This window comes from Trichogramma pretiosum, unplaced genomic scaffold, assembly GCF_000599845.2.
Source record: "Trichogramma pretiosum strain Unisexual culture from Peru unplaced genomic scaffold, Tpre_2.0 scaffold36, whole genome shotgun sequence".
NCBI lineage: Eukaryota > Metazoa > Arthropoda > Insecta > Hymenoptera > Trichogrammatidae > Trichogramma > Trichogramma pretiosum.
In genome coordinates this window covers 342,415-360,666 of record NW_019641685.1, presented here as the reverse complement: position 1 = coordinate 360,666, position 18,252 = coordinate 342,415, and the positions used below count along the sequence as shown (strand labels likewise).

Genomic DNA, 18,252 nt, shown 5'->3' with positions numbered 1-18,252 from the left:
TTTATTAAATGTTATACATTTGCTTATGAAAAGCTTTTAGTCAATCGAATTTTCTCCTGACCCAGTTCCAATATTTTCTTCACTAGAATGTACTAAATTTTTTTCAAAATCTGTAATAGCTCAGTATGATTATGTAATATAAATTGAAAGTCTTGATTAAAAGTAAAGAAATTTTACCTGCGATGTAATTTTTAAGATGCGGATTTTTCTCTCTAGCAAGCTCGATGAACTCTTGACACTTGACGTTATCACCCAGAAGCTTTTGACATTTGGCGCTGTTGAGAAGAGCTTTAATGTTGGCTCGATTGCACTTGAGAGCCCATTCGCAATCTTCCAAAGCTTTTTCGTAAAGCTTGAGTTTCATGTAGCATAAAGCTCGATTATTCCACAAGACGGAAGAATCTTTGCGCTGTTCTACTGCTTTTGTGAAATATGTTACGGCTTTTTCATAATTTCCATCTTTGAAGGCACTGTTGCCGATTCTTTTATAAGTTTCAGCTCTTTCGTTGCAAATTTTGCGATTCGCGGCGCGCTTTTTCACATCTTCCTCGACACCTCGCATAAAAGCTTCTGAATGCAAAACAGATTAATTATTTTTGTAATTTTGTAATCTATGCCGTTAAAAGTATAACACACCTTGAGACATTTGACCGGGATCAGTTTTTTTTTCTTCTTTGTATTTATTAATGATAGTTCTGCTAGATTTCACTTTTAGCTCACCAATCTCAGAGATTTCAGTCTTGACATTTTTATTCAAGATTTCGTCGGCTAATAACATACCCGTTTTCTGCTCTTGCTCATCCGACGAAGTAATTTGTTTTACAATTTTTTCTGAAAATCAACATCGACTTAGACTCGATCGGCGCGCTTTGAGTGCAATTTAAGTAAAAAAATTGAAAACATTTGTACACTAGGTGAGCGCTTTTAATTTTGTCCGGTTCAACAGAGGGGTGGAATGTTTATTAAAGCATAGGAAATTTCCTCGGACAGAATTACCACTGACTTAGTGTACAAATTATGAAGCAAGCCGTACCTACTTCAGTGACACGATGCATAAAGTTTTGGAATTCTTCCTCTGTAGCACGTCTGTCGATACCTTTCATTTTGTCAAGTAAATCCAAACTTTTTGCTGCATCGAGTGCATCGTTGGTTCCTTCGTTTTCCATTTTAATCAAAAAGAGATGGGGAAACTCAATCGATATATTTGGTGTTGAATGATAAACTTGAAAACATTTCTAGTCAAGGTTCAATGAAGAGAGCCACTTGTTAGGATACATTGCTATGACTACGACAATTTGTTATATCATCTGCACGATCCTTTAGCCAATATCCACATTGCATTTTAATGATAATGGATGATGAGTGATGAGTGATTTTGAAAAAGCATAGTGAAGCCTACTAAAAAATATAATTTTGAAATTAGCCCGATTGGAAAATTTATGGGAAAAATGCTAAAATTTGTACTAATTTTTTGTTCATACCTATCGAGCATTTTTACTTTTGAAAACAATATGCTGTAAGGTGAAATTTCTACTGAATCAGCAATTTTTTTATCAAACAGTTAAAAGGGTAAATGAACAATCTTGGAGTCAATCGGTTTCTATAAAGTTTGCGTGCAGACTTTGGGATTCAACCGATGTCGATCTCATATTAGGTACGAGCGCATTGCGCCGATGATTGTACACATGTGGCTGTACAAACGCATACGCAAATTATAGGTGCCGCGCGCGGTGCATGTAGCTCTCTGTATGCAGCTGGAAAATCGAGCTCTCGCGCCAAATGCATCGACTGCGGCGCGGCCACAGTTTTGCAAAGACGTTCAGACGTCGAATTACTGCAGGCAAGGCACCCTTATAGGGTACACAGCAGCTGCGGTCTGCCAGAATAGTACGTAAGCTAAGCGTGGATCGCGATAGAGAGAAGGCATTTTGCGGCAAAAATTGCAAAGTGGGAGCAGCGCGCGGCGGCGAGTGACTAAGCTGCAGCGGTGCCTCCAGTGACTGTATAAACGTATGCGTGTGTGTGTCCGTGCGTACGTGTGTACCGGGCTGCATCGTGCGCGCTTATATCGCCGACGCCAAGAACTGCGAGTCGAGTAGGATTCGAGCGTCGAACGAACGACGACGTCATACAATACATGTTGTAGGAGCGCTCGTGAAATATAACATACGCGGCGCAGCGAAACTGCCTCTCCAGTAAGAGTGTGTATACTCCTATACATACATAGACATCGCTCCGTGTGTGTCTGTTTCTTTTTGCCGTCTCCCGAGATCGCGCCGCAGTCGAGTAGTCGTTGTCGTCAGTGTGTTGTGCGAGATAGCAGCAGTAGCAGCAGTTGATCTCTCTGTGTCGGGCCGAGATTTCGATTTCGGAGCGCCGCGCGGTTACGCCTTAATAGTTCGCAGTAATAACGCCTACGCGAATTCGCGAGTTCTCGTCGAGTCACTCGACTGATCTCGTGATTCGTGCATATTGTATTTTCACGAAAGAAGCCAGTTGTTGTCGGCTCATAACCTCCTCGAGAGCTCTGTGTGCCCCCCAGTGCAACGCTTGTGTGCCAGTGTGCCGAGAAACGGAGAGAAAGAAAGAAAGAGAGAATAATAAGCGTCGCTTAGAATTTCCGACAGGCAAGAATGGCGGACGACGGTCACGAGAACGGCACGAGCAACGGAGACGTCCCCGAGATCGAGCTCATTATCAAGGTAAAAATCATTGCGCCCGTCTTTCGGACGCGTCCCACCCATATCTCTTATTTTCTCCATGCTAATATCTCGGCTAATATCGCTAAAATATCGGTATCTCGACTCGAAGCGGTGCAACGCTCAACGACAGGCCTCGTTCGACTCCTACGCACATCCCATCCTTCTCTTGTTTTCTCTCAGACTGTCAGATCTTGACTTCCACGGTATACATAGTCGATAGCACTCGCAATTCTAATGATCAACCTTATTGTACGCATCCCATTCGTGTCCAATTCGTTTAAAATTTTTCTCGCATTATTTTAGATTTTTCATCAATAGACCATGTATTTAAGTCTAATTGTTTTTGTCCAACATCCCGAACTTTTCCTTTGGTTTGTCCTCTTCGTACTGATACAACTAATATTCGCTTGTTGTCCAGGCTGCTCTGCATCTACAGCATTAGCCCTTATGCTCTTCTATTCTAACTACCAAAAGAAAATCAAATCGTCTAATTTTCCGTAGACGCAAATACTTAGTCGTTAACTTGTCCCTGTTGTTTAACATAATCAGTTGCGACCTTCAATGGTCGCTTCTTCTTTATACCGATAGTTTTTGCTAGTCGAACGTATGCTTAGTTTCAACTTTGTAAGCTACTTTTTAACAATGGTCCCGACTTGCAGCCGCGTCGATGTATCGAGTTGTTTATACATAACGAAAAAAAAAACGAAACTCAAGTTTCGACGTTATGCATATGTACCAAGGATGAGTGTCGAAGACGCACCGTAAATCGAACAAAAGTATTACTCATAATTTTACACACATCGTCAGAGTTGTCTTGAGTTGTTGGAAAGCCTTGCGGCTTACTTTTCACAAAATTTTATTATAAATTGAAGAAGTTGAATACTTGAGAACTTATCTTCGATTGCCAACAAGACAATCTACGCGCTGATAATTGTTTGGTCTCGCTCAAAAGGCCAAAGCCCATGCGTTAAATAAAGGAAGTGACGTTCCTCGAAAATCGTAATTTTGACTCACACACTTCAAGGCTTCGAAGCAAAGACTTATCACTGGATATCGCTCGACATCCAGTTTCAAATTTACTCACGCACCGAAAAGATACAAACGTGTTGGACGATTAAATAAGCTTCAAATTGTTGTTCAAACATGCTCAAGTCGAGAGAGCATGCGTGCTTATGCATGAGCACATAATGTTGATTTAAGCTTACGCCTTCGCGGCCGAAAGCATAAACATCCTTATTATACGTATCTCAATATTTTTGAAATTGGATATGTTACCATAATTGAAAAGAACGCATCGTAAGACGGAAAATAAAATACATAGGAGTCGAGGGGAATAAAAATTTTCCATCGGGAACGCCATCGGTGCTTGCAAATTGTGCCGAGCTCGTCGCGGTGCACGAAATAACGCCGGAGCCTTAGAAGCTGGGCCGCCTGTCGCTACACCAAGACCGACTTACGTATTTAGAGTTCCCTTATTTTCGGCTAGCTGGAGACGCGCAGCTCGGCTTATTTTAGACAAATCGCACAGACGCACATCGGACCATCGGAGCAGCCGCTGTGCACCTGTTGCTGCGCCAATTGTTGCCATGACTATGTTGTATACACATCTATATATACACAGTGCAGTAGGACAGGCGACGTCTCATGCGGCCTGCTGTGCACAAAGCCAAGTTCGCGCTAAAGCGTGTGCGGCTGTGCGCTTGACGAACGTATTATATAGAAAGCCGAGCGGTCCCAGTGAAAAGCACTTTTTGCTCTAGTCTCTAATCTTCGAGACGCCTTTGGATTGAATGAATGTCTGCGAGTTAATTTTTCCTCCAGAACAAGTCAATTTATCGATTATTCCACTTATTTCGAAAATTGGATTCTTAAAATTGTGCCTTACTCTTGGTTGATATAACGTTTATCGACATGTAAAAAATCGATTATTATTCATTAACTGTTCGATAAATTATAAAAATCAGAAGTAAGATGTCTTTAAACCAACTTGAACAACTGCAAGATTAGAAAATGAACTTTTAAAAACAAAAAAACATGCCAGTTCATTTAAATCTGAAAAATTCACTGTTTACAAACTGTGATTTTCTAGTCTAGTTGAGAAATGATTCTACTTCCTACATTTATATACGCATACGAATATTAAAATTGTTTTTTGTCTCAACCTTGACCGACTCACCAGTTCACTGACCCTACTTTAAATTTTCAAGTTTATTGGATTTTAAGAAGTCGTTAATTAAGCATGTGAATGATATACCTCCTACGGAGTTCTTCGACACATAAATTTCGCTTTAATGAATTACATCCCAATGAAAATATTCACAATAATTTATCAACAGTTGTAATTGAAAAATTCATCCGTAATAGCCGATTGGAAACGAGTGCCAGCAGCCTAAACTGCATTATTATTCAATTCATAATAAGTGCCCGAAGCAAAGAGCAGCGACGGCGGTGGCGGCGGCGACGCATCTCAGCCACCTTTTCCGGCATGACAGCAAACAAAATTACCGGTTTTAAAAAACCCGTGTGCTGCTGCATTGCTTTCGCCGTTACTCGCGCGCACTACACGCGCCCCGTCCCAGCAGGGAAAGAGAAAGAACAATCCTACGCGAATCGAAAGTTTCTGCAGTATAGTATGGCAACTTTCGTTAAAAAGTTGACCCATGGGAACACGCGATACCGGTTTATTGGCCATGCCTTATACATGCCGACTGCCACCGAGCACCAGAGAAAAATCCTTGCCGCTACCTTCGGACTCGATATTTATCTTGATATATATAATTAAAAGGCACGAAAAAATCGATCGAAACATCATCTAATATTCATACCTCTTTGTTTTACTTTCTGTTGAGAGTCCTTTTTTTAATTATAAATGTTTGTTACTAACGTACCAATCACTCCTTGCCAAATTGTCAGAGTTGTCCGATTTTATGACACAAAATAGTAATGTATTCTTATACAAACTTGTTTATTGAAAATTCCACAATTAAATTTCAAAGCAATATCAATCCAGTAGCTACTCTATAAACGTACGGATAAAATTTTCCTTATATCTTTTTCCTATTTGACGCGATCTAGTAAAATGCTAATATCCAAGTTTTCTCATCGATAGTACTATATGTTTTTCCAGTTCTGGTATACTCACTAGATAAAACTGCTAAATTGGTAACTTTGCTAACGATAAAAACTTGCACAAGTTTCAAATTTACGCTGCAAGCGTCAGTAACATCAGGAAGGCAAAATGCTCTCTCGCGTTTCAAAGCCTCACGCAATATGTAGAAAAGTAGACCATCGACTTTTAATTTTCAGTAGATTGTATAATGTAAAAGAAGTACTAAAAAATAATTCTCTTTTATGAAAATGTATTGTAGTTTCTAAAGATTAGAGGCTGGTGATATTCTTAGATATTTCTCTTCATAAAACGTTCAGTACTTTGCGGGAGCAAAAAAAAGAAATTTCACTATAGTGTCATTTTAAAATAGATTCTTATATTTAGATAAAACTATCTATTATTATTTTGCTTATCTTCTTCAATGGACTAAATTGCTTCGAAAAATGTCAGACTTGTACACATCACAGAGGTAGAAAATGTTGAGAACACAACTAAAAAGTGAAATATCCTCGAGCAATTATTAGTATACTATTAGTATGAATTCATATCGACGCCGTTACTAATGATATCGGATAGTATGACCAGATTTTAAACTGTATATTATACTTAATAACTATTTTCTCATTTTACCTATAAAAATCTTCATAGACAATGTGGGCGTTCCGTGCTAGTGGGTGGTAATATATCGTAATCCAATGGTCATTGTTACCGAGAAAAAGGGACAACCAAATCCAACAATACAATATGATAGTCGTTTACTCTTTTTAGATGTGTACATATTATTAAATAGCTTAAAGGTCAGGATAAATCTTCGTATCGCTTTTTACGTCAGGTACGAGTCACGCGAAAAAGAGAGTCTTAAACAATTGAAAAATTATCTCTCGAATATTTATCGTCTTCCATTCGTCAAGATGTTACTTCACTGGAATTCAATAAAAATTTATTCGTTTATTTACACTGGCCTTGTCTGGTATAAATCTCACACATTTTTTAATAATAAAATTAGGAATTATGAAAGATAAATTTATCATTTACCCACTATTGAATGTGTGATTATGATTCATTCAAAAATCGTAGAACAATAAAAAGGGCTGGAAGTTTGTTTTCTTTATTAACAACATAAATTGAAGCTTATAGGTTGATTTTTTCGAATGCTTTACTGTAATAATATCAACACATGGTGATTAAATTAACTACCAAAGAATAACAGATTTTTATTTCCGAATTTTAATAGCTAAGTATTGGCTTTTTCATTTTATCGGAACGTATACGTGGTTGTTTGTGAGATAACCTTGCTCTTTTCAAGTATCGTGATAATTGAATCGTCTGTTTTAAATACATTCAAGTGATTTTTAATTTCGATTAAAAATGAATCACTATTGAAGCGATATCAGCATAAGAGTGTTAAAAATGAAGAAAAATAAAATTTACATAAAGTTGTGGCCTACTTATTCTGCAATATGTATTATTATTGCAGATCATCAATATCGTCTTTGTAAATAAAATGTCTCCTTTAAAATCGATGTTAAGGCGCCATTATTTTTATGCCACATTTTTTTATATTTTTGCATTTTTTCAGAGCAGAAAATCTTAGAAATTTTGAAAAGTGTTTTATAGTTTTTTTTAATAATACAATGTAATATTGAACAATGTTATATCAAAACTTTCCATTTTGAATTTAAAATATTGATTCTGCTGTATAAGTAATCTGGAAGGTAAAATTGTTAAAATAGCGTTAATTAAAATTTTCTCACGTTCAAAGTCATATAGCGTTAAAACCAAAAACCACTAATTAAATGTCACATCTGTACAAAGTATTTTTTTTAAAGGCGCCGCTGCAAAATGTCATGAATATCTATGGCATGTAAAGTATGTCAATCAGGCATGCAACGCGACAGAAGTTTTCTCTGAAGGCTGTAAGAGACGAAGGAGAAGAAGTAATAGCATCTGTATATTGAATGCATATAGTTTAGCGGCTAAAGAACCGCTAGATAGACACTTTTTCGCGTGTGAGAATTTATTTGCAAAATGAGACTCGTAACCTGATTATAAACGGGTTCGTTAATCGAAACATTGTTACAAAGTCATTTGCACAAATATGTAGCTAAGTGAGAGAGAGAGAGAGAGAGAGAGAGAGATACGCTTTTACCTTATTTTAATCTATTAACAACTTGGCGATACAATAATAATTCGCAGTTGATTGCGTTCACACCTCACCAACACTTGGTTGTATAACGTATATGCAAAGAACATTGAGCAATTAAACTAATTATTGCTTTCGAGATTTCAATTTCGAATAAATCGCTCGTTTATAATCAACTTGACTCAGCGGAACGGAAAAATTTATTCATCTTCTCGAGAAACAATGACGATACTCGTGTGTTGTGTTATTCTTGTTACTCGAAAAAAGGCACTCTCGCAGGTTTGCGTGGGCTCGCGTTTGGATTGCGTTGACGCATTATCAGTTTACGATCGGAATTATTTTGTGGTCGAAAAAGTCGATGCGTTTTTTCCTTGGGCGTATACGACGCCTCGCACCTAATGTTACACGTATTATATGCAAACTGTAATGATGTTTGAACTAATTCTCATTCAAGCGTCTTACCGTTAACCCTATGCTGCGGTTAGTGGTTGTTGCCACAGAGAAGTATTCATCGCTATATGCACGACAATGCACGTATACGCTTGTGCGAGCCTATTATACCTATCGCTTCTCGAACTTCTAAAAGAAAAGTGTGAGCTCGCTTTGTCTCCTTGTACTTGATCTTATGTGCAACAAGTCGAGACGAGTATACGTTCTAATTGCTAGTCAAGAAATAGAGAAAATACACGACCACGAACATTATTATCAACTGAATAGTGTCAAACAGTTCCGAAAGACATTCAGATATTTGCGAATGATGTAAAACCTTTCGTCGCCTTTTTATTTTCACACGTTTGTCATATCCGCCGATGAGTGTGTCGGTGTCATAAGAATTGGATAACGACATCGCCTTCATCTGTAGACTAGTGGATACTACGCGGGATATTTTGTTCGACTTGAACATCAACATTGCTCCAAAAGAAGTTCATTTCAACTTTGAGCCAAAGACAATAAATTACTCATCAATCGCACAACTAGAAGAGATGAGCATGTTTCAGCTGACTCGTGTATGAAGGTGCACACACTCTTATACCTGGGTATATATTATACATACTTGTATCGCCAGAAAACCAGAGGCAATACAGGCAGATGCCTATACATACAAGCAGTCGAGTTATTTCGCCGCGAGTTTATGCCTTGCACCTGTTACTTGTATGTAATTTTTTTTTTCTTTTTTAGTCGCTGCTGATTCTTTTTGCAAAAGACACAACCCTATGAAACGGTAATGTTTGTACGTGGTGCGGCTATACAAGCAATACTGACCCCAAAAGCTTTCACATCTTATGCATTTATATACTCGCTCCTTGTTAAGATCCTTCGATAGTGCAAAATTCAAGTATACTATTAACGAATTTCAAACCACTCGTCCCATGCAGATAACTTTTCTTTCAAATTTTTGAATATGCTCTACATATTCCATTTTGAAATAACATCGTAATGAAAACGAGGCTTTCCACACCGAGAGATCTTTATCGTGCACACACGCACACATTGAATGTTTATTGAATCTCGAGTCATGCATGAGCTAATTCGGTCAAGATGATGGCACGAGCACGTTGCGAACGCGATTACATTAAAGCTACTTTAAAAATAGGAAGCAGTTATCATGCCTTACGCAACGATCGTTTTTTTTTGCGCTAATGCTCGCCGACGGCCGAAGAAAACACAACGTTTTCTTCTTTTTCCAGCTCTCTGACGTAACGACGAAGAATAAAAATGATGATCAAAGTAATAAAAACTATTATGATAATCGATTAATTATCTAGTTGCCACTATATCAACTCTTCGATGTATACGAGAATATAATTGAACAAAAAAACTTTTTCTCCGAAATATTCTTTCAAAAGCATTCGCTTGCTGTATATGTGTCAGCTTTGGATGTTTGCGTGGGAAAAGAAACAAAAAGAAAACGTTGTTCGAGAGAATGGCCCAAGACCAAAACAAACACGTGTTTTCGTCCAGTATATACAAGTGATGATTCAGCCTTCAATTATGGCGTTGCTCAATTTTTGATAGCTTCAAGAACGGACGGACTTGCACGCGTTATACTGTTAATATGGAAATAATAATTTCAAAGGGGTAATTGTTTGAGTCAAGTTCATTCAGATTTCGACTCTCAATTAAATGAAGAAATTCTTGCGTTAAATTCGTGTATTAATGTCGCTTGAGATTCAGCGTATTCGTCAAGTAATTCTGAAAGAAGCTCGCAAAGCGACATCTCACGCAGTGCAAAATACCCGAGACCGATATTGTTCTGCAGGCTAGACGTGGCAGAGCGGGCGCTCGTTATCAGTCGGTCAACAGTCCCGTTATCGCCTCTTGCGAGTCGCGAATCACGAGAGAGAGAGAAAGAGAAGAGAGGAAGAAGCAAACGTATGTGTACGTATACATGTGCAACTTTTGTGTGCATATACATACACATCAAGCTGTACAATGCCGTGACAAAGCCTCGCATGGAAGCGTAGGCGCATCTGCCGCACGCGCGCGCGCGCGATACCAAGCAATGGGTTGGGCTCTCTCACTTTACGCTTCGTGCCCAAGCTACATTTCTCGCTTCGAACTCGTGCTCAAATTTTTCCGATGTTCGCGACTCGTTCGAGAGACTATAATACGAGCCCTATGTGTGCTGAATGCCTCGAAGCGTGTCACACATGGGGCTCGCAAATTGTGATCGCGCGTGTCAGAATGACTGACGCGAGAAGAAAAAAATGTTGCCAGTTAAGCGACATTTTTGCTGAAAAGACATAGCTATACGTAGCATGTCAACCCCGTTTATCAAATTTCTTAAAGAATTTCAACCTCTTTTCTGTTACACTTCGATGTATTGTTCATATTTTTACTTATATATCTTTCGCCGATATTTTACAGATGTAAATTAATTTGTGTATACTCTAATGCGCACTCACATATTTTTTAAGTATGCATTCTGCAATTACACACATTTCTCGTGCAAACTTAATAAATAATCGAAAAATACATGGAATGAATTTAGACGATAGTGTGCGTACTTCAAGGACGATATTATTCTTGCTGTTGGGGCGTTTTTGCAAAGAAAATTCCAGATACAGAGCGAGAAAACAAAAAAGTTGAAATTATATTTGAACGACAAATCGATGCTGCTTGTTTTTTTTTTGCTTTTCTTAAAAAAGCAATTCCATAGCGAGGCATACCTAATCGCATCGATGCTCATAATGTCTTAGCTCGACTCGAGTAAGACGTTCAAGCATGAGTGATGAGCATAGCCGCGGCTGCTTTTTGCTCTCATATATAGCAACGCATCGCATTCGCCGGGTGGCGTGCGCAATTTAAAACATTGCATACACTACTACTACTACGGCGCTCATTATTACATGCATCGTGAGAATATACGTTGGGCTTACGTACGAGACACGTGTAGGTCATTGAATGGCCGTCGTGCGCGAGGCATTGCAATGGCTTCCCCGACCAAATTTGCGTCACTGCTGCCTCGACAGCGTTCAGCTTGCTTTGCACGCCTCGTCGAGCCTGTATATATCTGCAAAATATACACGAGATACAAACGCAAATGTGCCTTAAAATTTATCTCTCCACTCAAAATCAGCAAATATTAGCTTAAGCACGTAGACGTGCACGTATGGTGGTTGACTTACTCGTGTCGCGCTCTGTAATAGCACATATACATGCGAGCATCGTGTCGCTCCAACTCGCTTGGCTTCGGCTTTCGCATAGTTATGCCAATTTCAGTCGTTTAATCGGAGGCTCTTAATAAGAATAGCTTTCACCATATGCCATAAGTCATGTACAGTCATGAGCGCGAGAGATGAGATGACGCATATATAATATACTCGGCAATACATGCAGTGTGATATTTGTCTACGGTACTCACATACTCGCATACCCATAAATAATAATAGACTTATGGCAATTGGACTCGCAGATAAGCACTCACCGTCTTGTCATTCTCATTCACAATTTTGTTCTCACTATTACGAACTTATCAAATGAGCCATCCGTATCTTTGTTTTAGCTTCCCATTTTCATTGTACCTTTATTCATATGCTAAGTTGCTAAAATAGTGGGTCACTCGTTGAAATCAATTGTAAACGCATTTTCGTTTTAAATACATTTCTACAAACTATTCACTCATCTATCTCAACCGATGCATATTTGTTGTTTTCTTCTTTGTCTCTTTTGTCGATAATTTTAGTTTTGGAAAATGTTCACTCGTATTATTATTATACGTACTCGATCATTCGCGAGAAATATTTTTCTCTTCTATGGTGTGAATTGAAAAACTAGCGTTGAATACTCTCAAGAAACACGTAGACAATTCATACATGACTGGAGGCACTATTGCACGCACGATCTTTGTTCTATTCTGCGCTCGAGTCTATACTTATATTCTTATACAATATTAAAAGTATTGAATTTTATACCTCACGTAGCGTGCACATTAAATGAAAACAAAAATTAACTCTTATGTAGTGGAGAAAAATGCCATTACATCAAACGATTGTTTTTCACTTCCCAATGTTAATTTGTTTACGTAAAAACAAGGTAATAATTAAAATTTTTTAAATGAGATTCCGAAGCTGATGACCTTTTTTTGATCCTGTCTCTCTCGTTGTAAACACGTGACTGTAGCGCATACGGTTTACGAATGCATATGTAGTGACGCAATTCGCGATAAGAGTCTTTATGAATTTCTCAAAGTACCTATTCGCTTGCTTTCCTACGGTGCTTTGTATTTTTAGAATATCGATGTTCTGTCCAATTTCTTGAATTTATGAATCATTTTATGTACTACCATGGAAAGAGCTTAAACATGAAATAATTTCTAGGTTTGATTTATCAACCCCTGTAAGTCTTCATTAAATATGAATTTTAGCCACATTATCATAACAAATTCACTTTATAAATTGAAACAAATTTATTTTGAAAAAATTTAGACAACAGTTAAGTGCTAAAATCTCAACGATTTTATTTTATTTTTATTTTTTCTCATCTCTTTTTAAATTCGATTCTACGAGGAGTACCCTTAGTTTGCGGCTAAAAACTTAGTCAAAATCCTGACCGGTTCTTACAAAAATTGATAATTAATTAAAACTCATCTCTATTTTTAGCATCAGATTTAAGCCGTAAAAATGTATACTGGAACTTTTGATTTTTTACGAGGGCTTTAAATTGCATGCGAGTACTGTGTATTAGAAATCCGCTGGCCGATTCTCCCGTCCTGCATTTGCGTCTGTGCACGCAGAGAGCGGCAGCGCACGGAGCACGTGGCCGCGTCCGCAGTAACGTTCTCTCAAACGCGCGGTGTGGTACACTCGATTCGAGATCGAAAATTATGATAAACTCACTGCACGCAGACATTCTCCTGCTGCTGAGCAATGCAAGGCTATCGTCGTATATACACAGCCAGCATGACGACACACATCATACGCTCGCGAGCGAGCAACGACTCTCGCAGCCAACGATTAAGAATCCGTGGATCCGTTATACGCTGCTGCTGCTACTTTTGCTTCTCTCGCGCGTACTTTACTGCATACGCATTTATGGAAATTTTGCAATGATTTAAGTAAGCAGTTTGGTTGGCTTATGAGCTCGCCAGCGCAGTTCCTTAGTCCAAAGTACTTATCGACTGCATCGTTCTAAAGCTTGCTCAGAATGCCAACTTCGGCTCTAGCTTCTGTGAAAAAATCTGCTGGATACAATAATCCAGCTCGTAGAGGAACGGTGCAAACTTCTTTCTTGCGGGCACTCGAAATATGCGGGCCGAACCGACTGTTGCCGTGCCGCGCCTTGCACGTATATTTTGCCGGATATATGTTGCCTGTAATTGCTGCGAATTGCCATTGTGCTCAGTGTGAGTACATTTAGTTCGGGAACCTGAATTGAATTATTTCGCCGGCGACAGGATTTATGCGTGACTATTGAAATTAAGCAATGCACGTGTTGCTCTATATGCAAATTGAAAATGGTACTTTTCTCATTCTTAGTTCACGGGAATGTAGACGATTGTTGTACGCAAACAAATAAACATGATAAAAGGCAGATACGTTTTCAAAGATTCTTAATCTAGCTACTAAAATGGGCTGTTTGATGATGATGTTATGTCGTCCTCGACATTAATTTACGTGATAAATAAGAGTAAAGCGAATTTTTTTTCCTGCTTTTTGCTTTCGATTCGTGATTTTTTTGTTCGTTTCATCTTAGCTAGTTCGAGCATTGCTGCACAAGAAAACTTGCCTCGCTGAAAGAGGCGAACCTTGACTTTCTCGCGATTGCGCAACAAGCTGATGCGATCGGAGCACGAGCTACACGTAACAGAAGAATAACAAGCTTGCAACAATTTCCCGATTGCAATTTTTTTACGTGAATTCGACAAGTATTCCTAGAACAATTGACTAAAAAATTGTTGTTACCGAGTTGACGCTCTATACTGCCCACGTTCATCTAAAGGAAAGAATAGCGACTGACTATTAATAGACAAAAGTGTATAATAAATTTAGTATCATGATTAAGCAAACCAAATAATTGTTCATAAAATGACTGCTACAAAACCATTGAAAAATTGAAGAGTCAGGCTTTCTCTTTTTCAATAATTTTTTTTATTGATATACGGTTGTTTTTAGCAAATTATCGATCTATTAATGCTTTTTTGCTACAGTGCATTAAATTGTTTTCAGTATTTATTGGTAGATGCAATTGATTACCCCTGACACTTTCAATAGCAGCTAAATTTACATTTTGGAATCTCTGCATAGTGTCGAAGTGCGCATCGATTTCACAATCCAATCGACGAACAGATCGATCGCAATGCCTAATCATTGTTCAGCAGGGGATCACTTCTCTTAGATACAGTCTCTCTTTTTTCTCTCTTTCTTTTTGTTCTGCATGCCTTTAGTGAAACGTAAAATAATGCTAATAGTCGTCTCGGCGACGGCAAAGTAGGTTAGACATTAATCCCTCGTGAAAGTTTCTATAACTGTGATCAACCATTGTACGTAAAATAATAACCAACAACAAAGTAAATATATTTGAATTTGCCAATTTTAGGTGAAAATACTCGCGCACTGAATTCCTCTCGTAAAGATAAAAGATGATTCGCAAATCGTTGAGGTGAACTGGCGTGACTTTGATTTCAAACTATCATTTTATTTCAACTTCAATTTTTACATTGGTATGAAAAAAATATTGTCGAAGCGGTTGTTATAATAAAGTTTCTTTCTCATTTCAGGCATCGACAATCGATGGCCGTAGGAAAGGTGCTTGTCTCTTTTGCCAAGAATATTTCATGGATCTGTATCTGTTAGCCGAGCTGAAGACGATCTCGTTGAAAGTGACAACTGTTGACATGCAAAAACCACCTCCGGATTTCCGTACCAATTTTCAGGCGACTCCACCACCCATACTCATTGACAACGGTGATGCGATCTTGGAGAATGAAAAAATCGAACGACACATCATGAAAAACATACCCGGTGGCCACAATTTGTTTGTTCAAGATAAGGATGTGGCTACGCTCGTGGAGAATCTCTTTAGCGTAAGTTCACTTAATAATCGATCTTGATCATGTGTACTTGTTTTATAATTATTTCATTTAAATTTTTTTACAATCCAACTTTTATAGCAAATATTCCATTTGTTGACACAAAATGATACATTTTTTAAAAATAATTTTTAATTTACCCCTGAAATGTACTAATCTCAAGAATAAATTTATTTGCGGTCACAGAAATTGAAGTTGCTATTGCTCAACGCAAAAGATAAGGATAAGGATGTAAAATCGTCGTCGCTGATGGCTCATTTACGCAAAATCGACGAACATTTGGGGCGCAAGGGTACGCGTTTCCTTACCGGCGATACGATGTGCTGTTTCGACTGCGAGCTAATGCCTCGCCTGCAGCACATCCGTGTGGCTGGCAAGTACTTTGCTGACTTTGACATACCAGAGAGTATGGTGAATCTGTGGAGATATATGCATCATATGTACAGGCTTGATGCTTTCCTTCAAAGTTGTCCAGCTGATCAAGACATTATCAATCATTACAAACTGCAGCAAGTAAGTTCTTAATTATACAGTTTAACGAATTTCAAATCGAATAATTTTTACCCTCGTGAAATGCTGAAGACCGTGTAAAAATACAAATTTTTGTAGAACATTTTTAATATTCTTGTTTTATAATTATTCATCATAACGATTACTTTTACTTAATCTTCGGTATTATCTCTATACTTGAAAAAATGACCACACTTACTTACTTATTGATATTGTCACCAGAGCATGAAAATGAAGAAACACGAGGAGCTAGAAACACCAACATTCACAACAAGCATCCCCATCGAAGTCAATGAAGATTAGAATTGTCCAAGAGGCTGGGCCTCCCTCTTTGCACACACAGCGGATTTTTTGAGTCGCTATTATTTGTTATTGCTACTGATACGATTTTGAGGGCCACGGCCTACTTTGTATGTTTTACAAGGAAAATAATGATTAAAAAACGCCTTTTATACTTTTGTTCACAACATTCAAATACCATTATATAGTCTAAAATTTTTCACAGATTAAGAAAAGATGTAATATTTGTCATATTTTGAACAATCGACTTTTATAGTATACGAATATTATAAAAACTTCACAAGTACTGATGAAAACAACGACTAATTATAAGTATTAAAAAAATTATCTTTAGACATCAGTAAAAAAATTTAATTCTCTATTGAAGGCGTTCAGTAATCGCATGCGTAATATTAAGTAATACTTGATTCTTCCTTAACTGTTGAATGCATTAGAATCCCACGTTGCGTCAAAACATTTTAAACGGAAGAAAATGAAAATGCTAGATTATCTACATATTTTTGCGACGTTTAAAAATTATGCATAAGACGTATTCGATACTTACATGAAGAAAGTGTTCCAGTAAACATGAGCGTGAGAGTTGAAGCGAAAAAATATAGAATAAGATTAATATAATAGATCGAAACGCATCCGTCCTGTTTGAGCAATGCTGTTTTCGTAAACTTCACAAAATAAAAAATGTACAACAAACCAATTGGTTGCGCACCATGAAATATTAAAATCAAAAGATTTACATTTGAAGCGAGTTATTGAAAAGTTCGGAAATGTTCATGAGACCGTTGCCTAGCCCTTTGGCATGTGTAAATAATTCGAGCGATAAAATTTAAATTCTTTTTTCCATTCTGTGCCAAATTCAAAGCTACTACCAAAAGTTGCTTGATCCAACACTAGTCTTCTCCGAACTATTCAAACTGCTTTAATTTCTATTGCTGACCATTGAAAAAAGCACTAACAAATGAGGTGATGTAAAACGTTGAATAACTGATATTCATTACCTAATTTAAAATGTATACATCAAATCAATCAGTAAATACAAAATATTTTTGTAATTCATGTTTACGAATTTGAAAATTGTTGGGTGGATATAAGATTTTTTACAAAAATGTTTGTACAGTCATATTAAGTATTTTTTCGCCTCTGAGAAAATTATATGCGTTTATATTTGTATGCATAGCAATAAGATTAAACGAAATGATTTTTCAAATTGTTTACGCTCTGATTTTTTAATTGGATAATATTTTACATCTCCGGTTTGATGTCGTACCGTTTATCATATAATTATTATCAAGACTAGGTGTAATGATAAACTTGAAAATGCCATTGTTATTACTTGAGCTCTTATATAAATAACTCTAATAAAGTTTCATTACATTAAAGTCAAACATTTTGATACAAAGAATTTGAAAAATGAAAGGAATTATGACGCTTAGTTGGCAAGTGGTATTTTCACGTTGAATACTGTATTGGAGATGGATGTTTGGCATTTTTAAACAATTTATCAGAAATAAAACGTGGATTAATTTTTTGTATTATGATTTAAAATAATAATATTATCGAATGTTTGGTTTACATTTTTAAAAACCAATATACCAGTGTTTAATGTATTGAAAGCAATTTTTTATTACTTTTCCTTCCCCTGCGTCTTCATACAACCTGATATGAATCTGACTAAAATTTCTTTTTGGAATTTTCATTTTTATCTATAAATATAAAGAAGCACCCATACTTACGCGACCACTTTGCTTTTTACTTTCTTTAAGAGTGTATTATATCACTCAATATTGTTAAAATTCTATTGTGGGAAGGGAACGAACGCATCTCATACTGATATTATGCTAATTTATTATTTAAGAATATTACGTTTTCAAACCTTACTCAAAATCGTGAAATATTATTGGTACTTGTAAGTTAAAATTTACTTTACAATTTTAAACAAACGATTATCATTCGATTACGC

At 37.2% G+C, this 18,252-nt stretch overlaps 2 protein-coding genes across 2 annotated transcripts; one reads left to right on the top strand and one right to left on the bottom strand.

Annotated features, from left to right (window-relative positions):
• Positions 1–36: 36 nt before the first annotated feature.
• Positions 37–1,201, bottom strand: LOC106651023 (tetratricopeptide repeat protein 12-like). The gene is made up of 4 exons (XM_014369347.2): positions 1,034–1,201; positions 637–831; positions 178–570; positions 37–110 (listed from the first exon to the last, which is right to left on the bottom strand). The coding sequence occupies exons 1-4, from the start codon at positions 1,164–1,166 to the stop codon at positions 37–39; spliced, it is 795 nt and encodes a 264-aa protein (XP_014224833.1). The 5' UTR covers positions 1,167–1,201.
• A 919-nt stretch (positions 1,202–2,120) lies between these two features.
• Positions 2,121–17,900, top strand: LOC106651034 (chloride intracellular channel exc-4). Its single transcript, XM_014369363.2, has 4 exons — positions 2,121–2,702; positions 15,174–15,479; positions 15,672–15,998; positions 16,218–17,900. The coding sequence occupies exons 1-4, from the start codon at positions 2,634–2,636 to the stop codon at positions 16,296–16,298; spliced, it is 783 nt and encodes a 260-aa protein (XP_014224849.1). The 5' UTR covers positions 2,121–2,633; the 3' UTR covers positions 16,299–17,900.
• Positions 17,901–18,252: the final 352 nt, after the last annotated feature.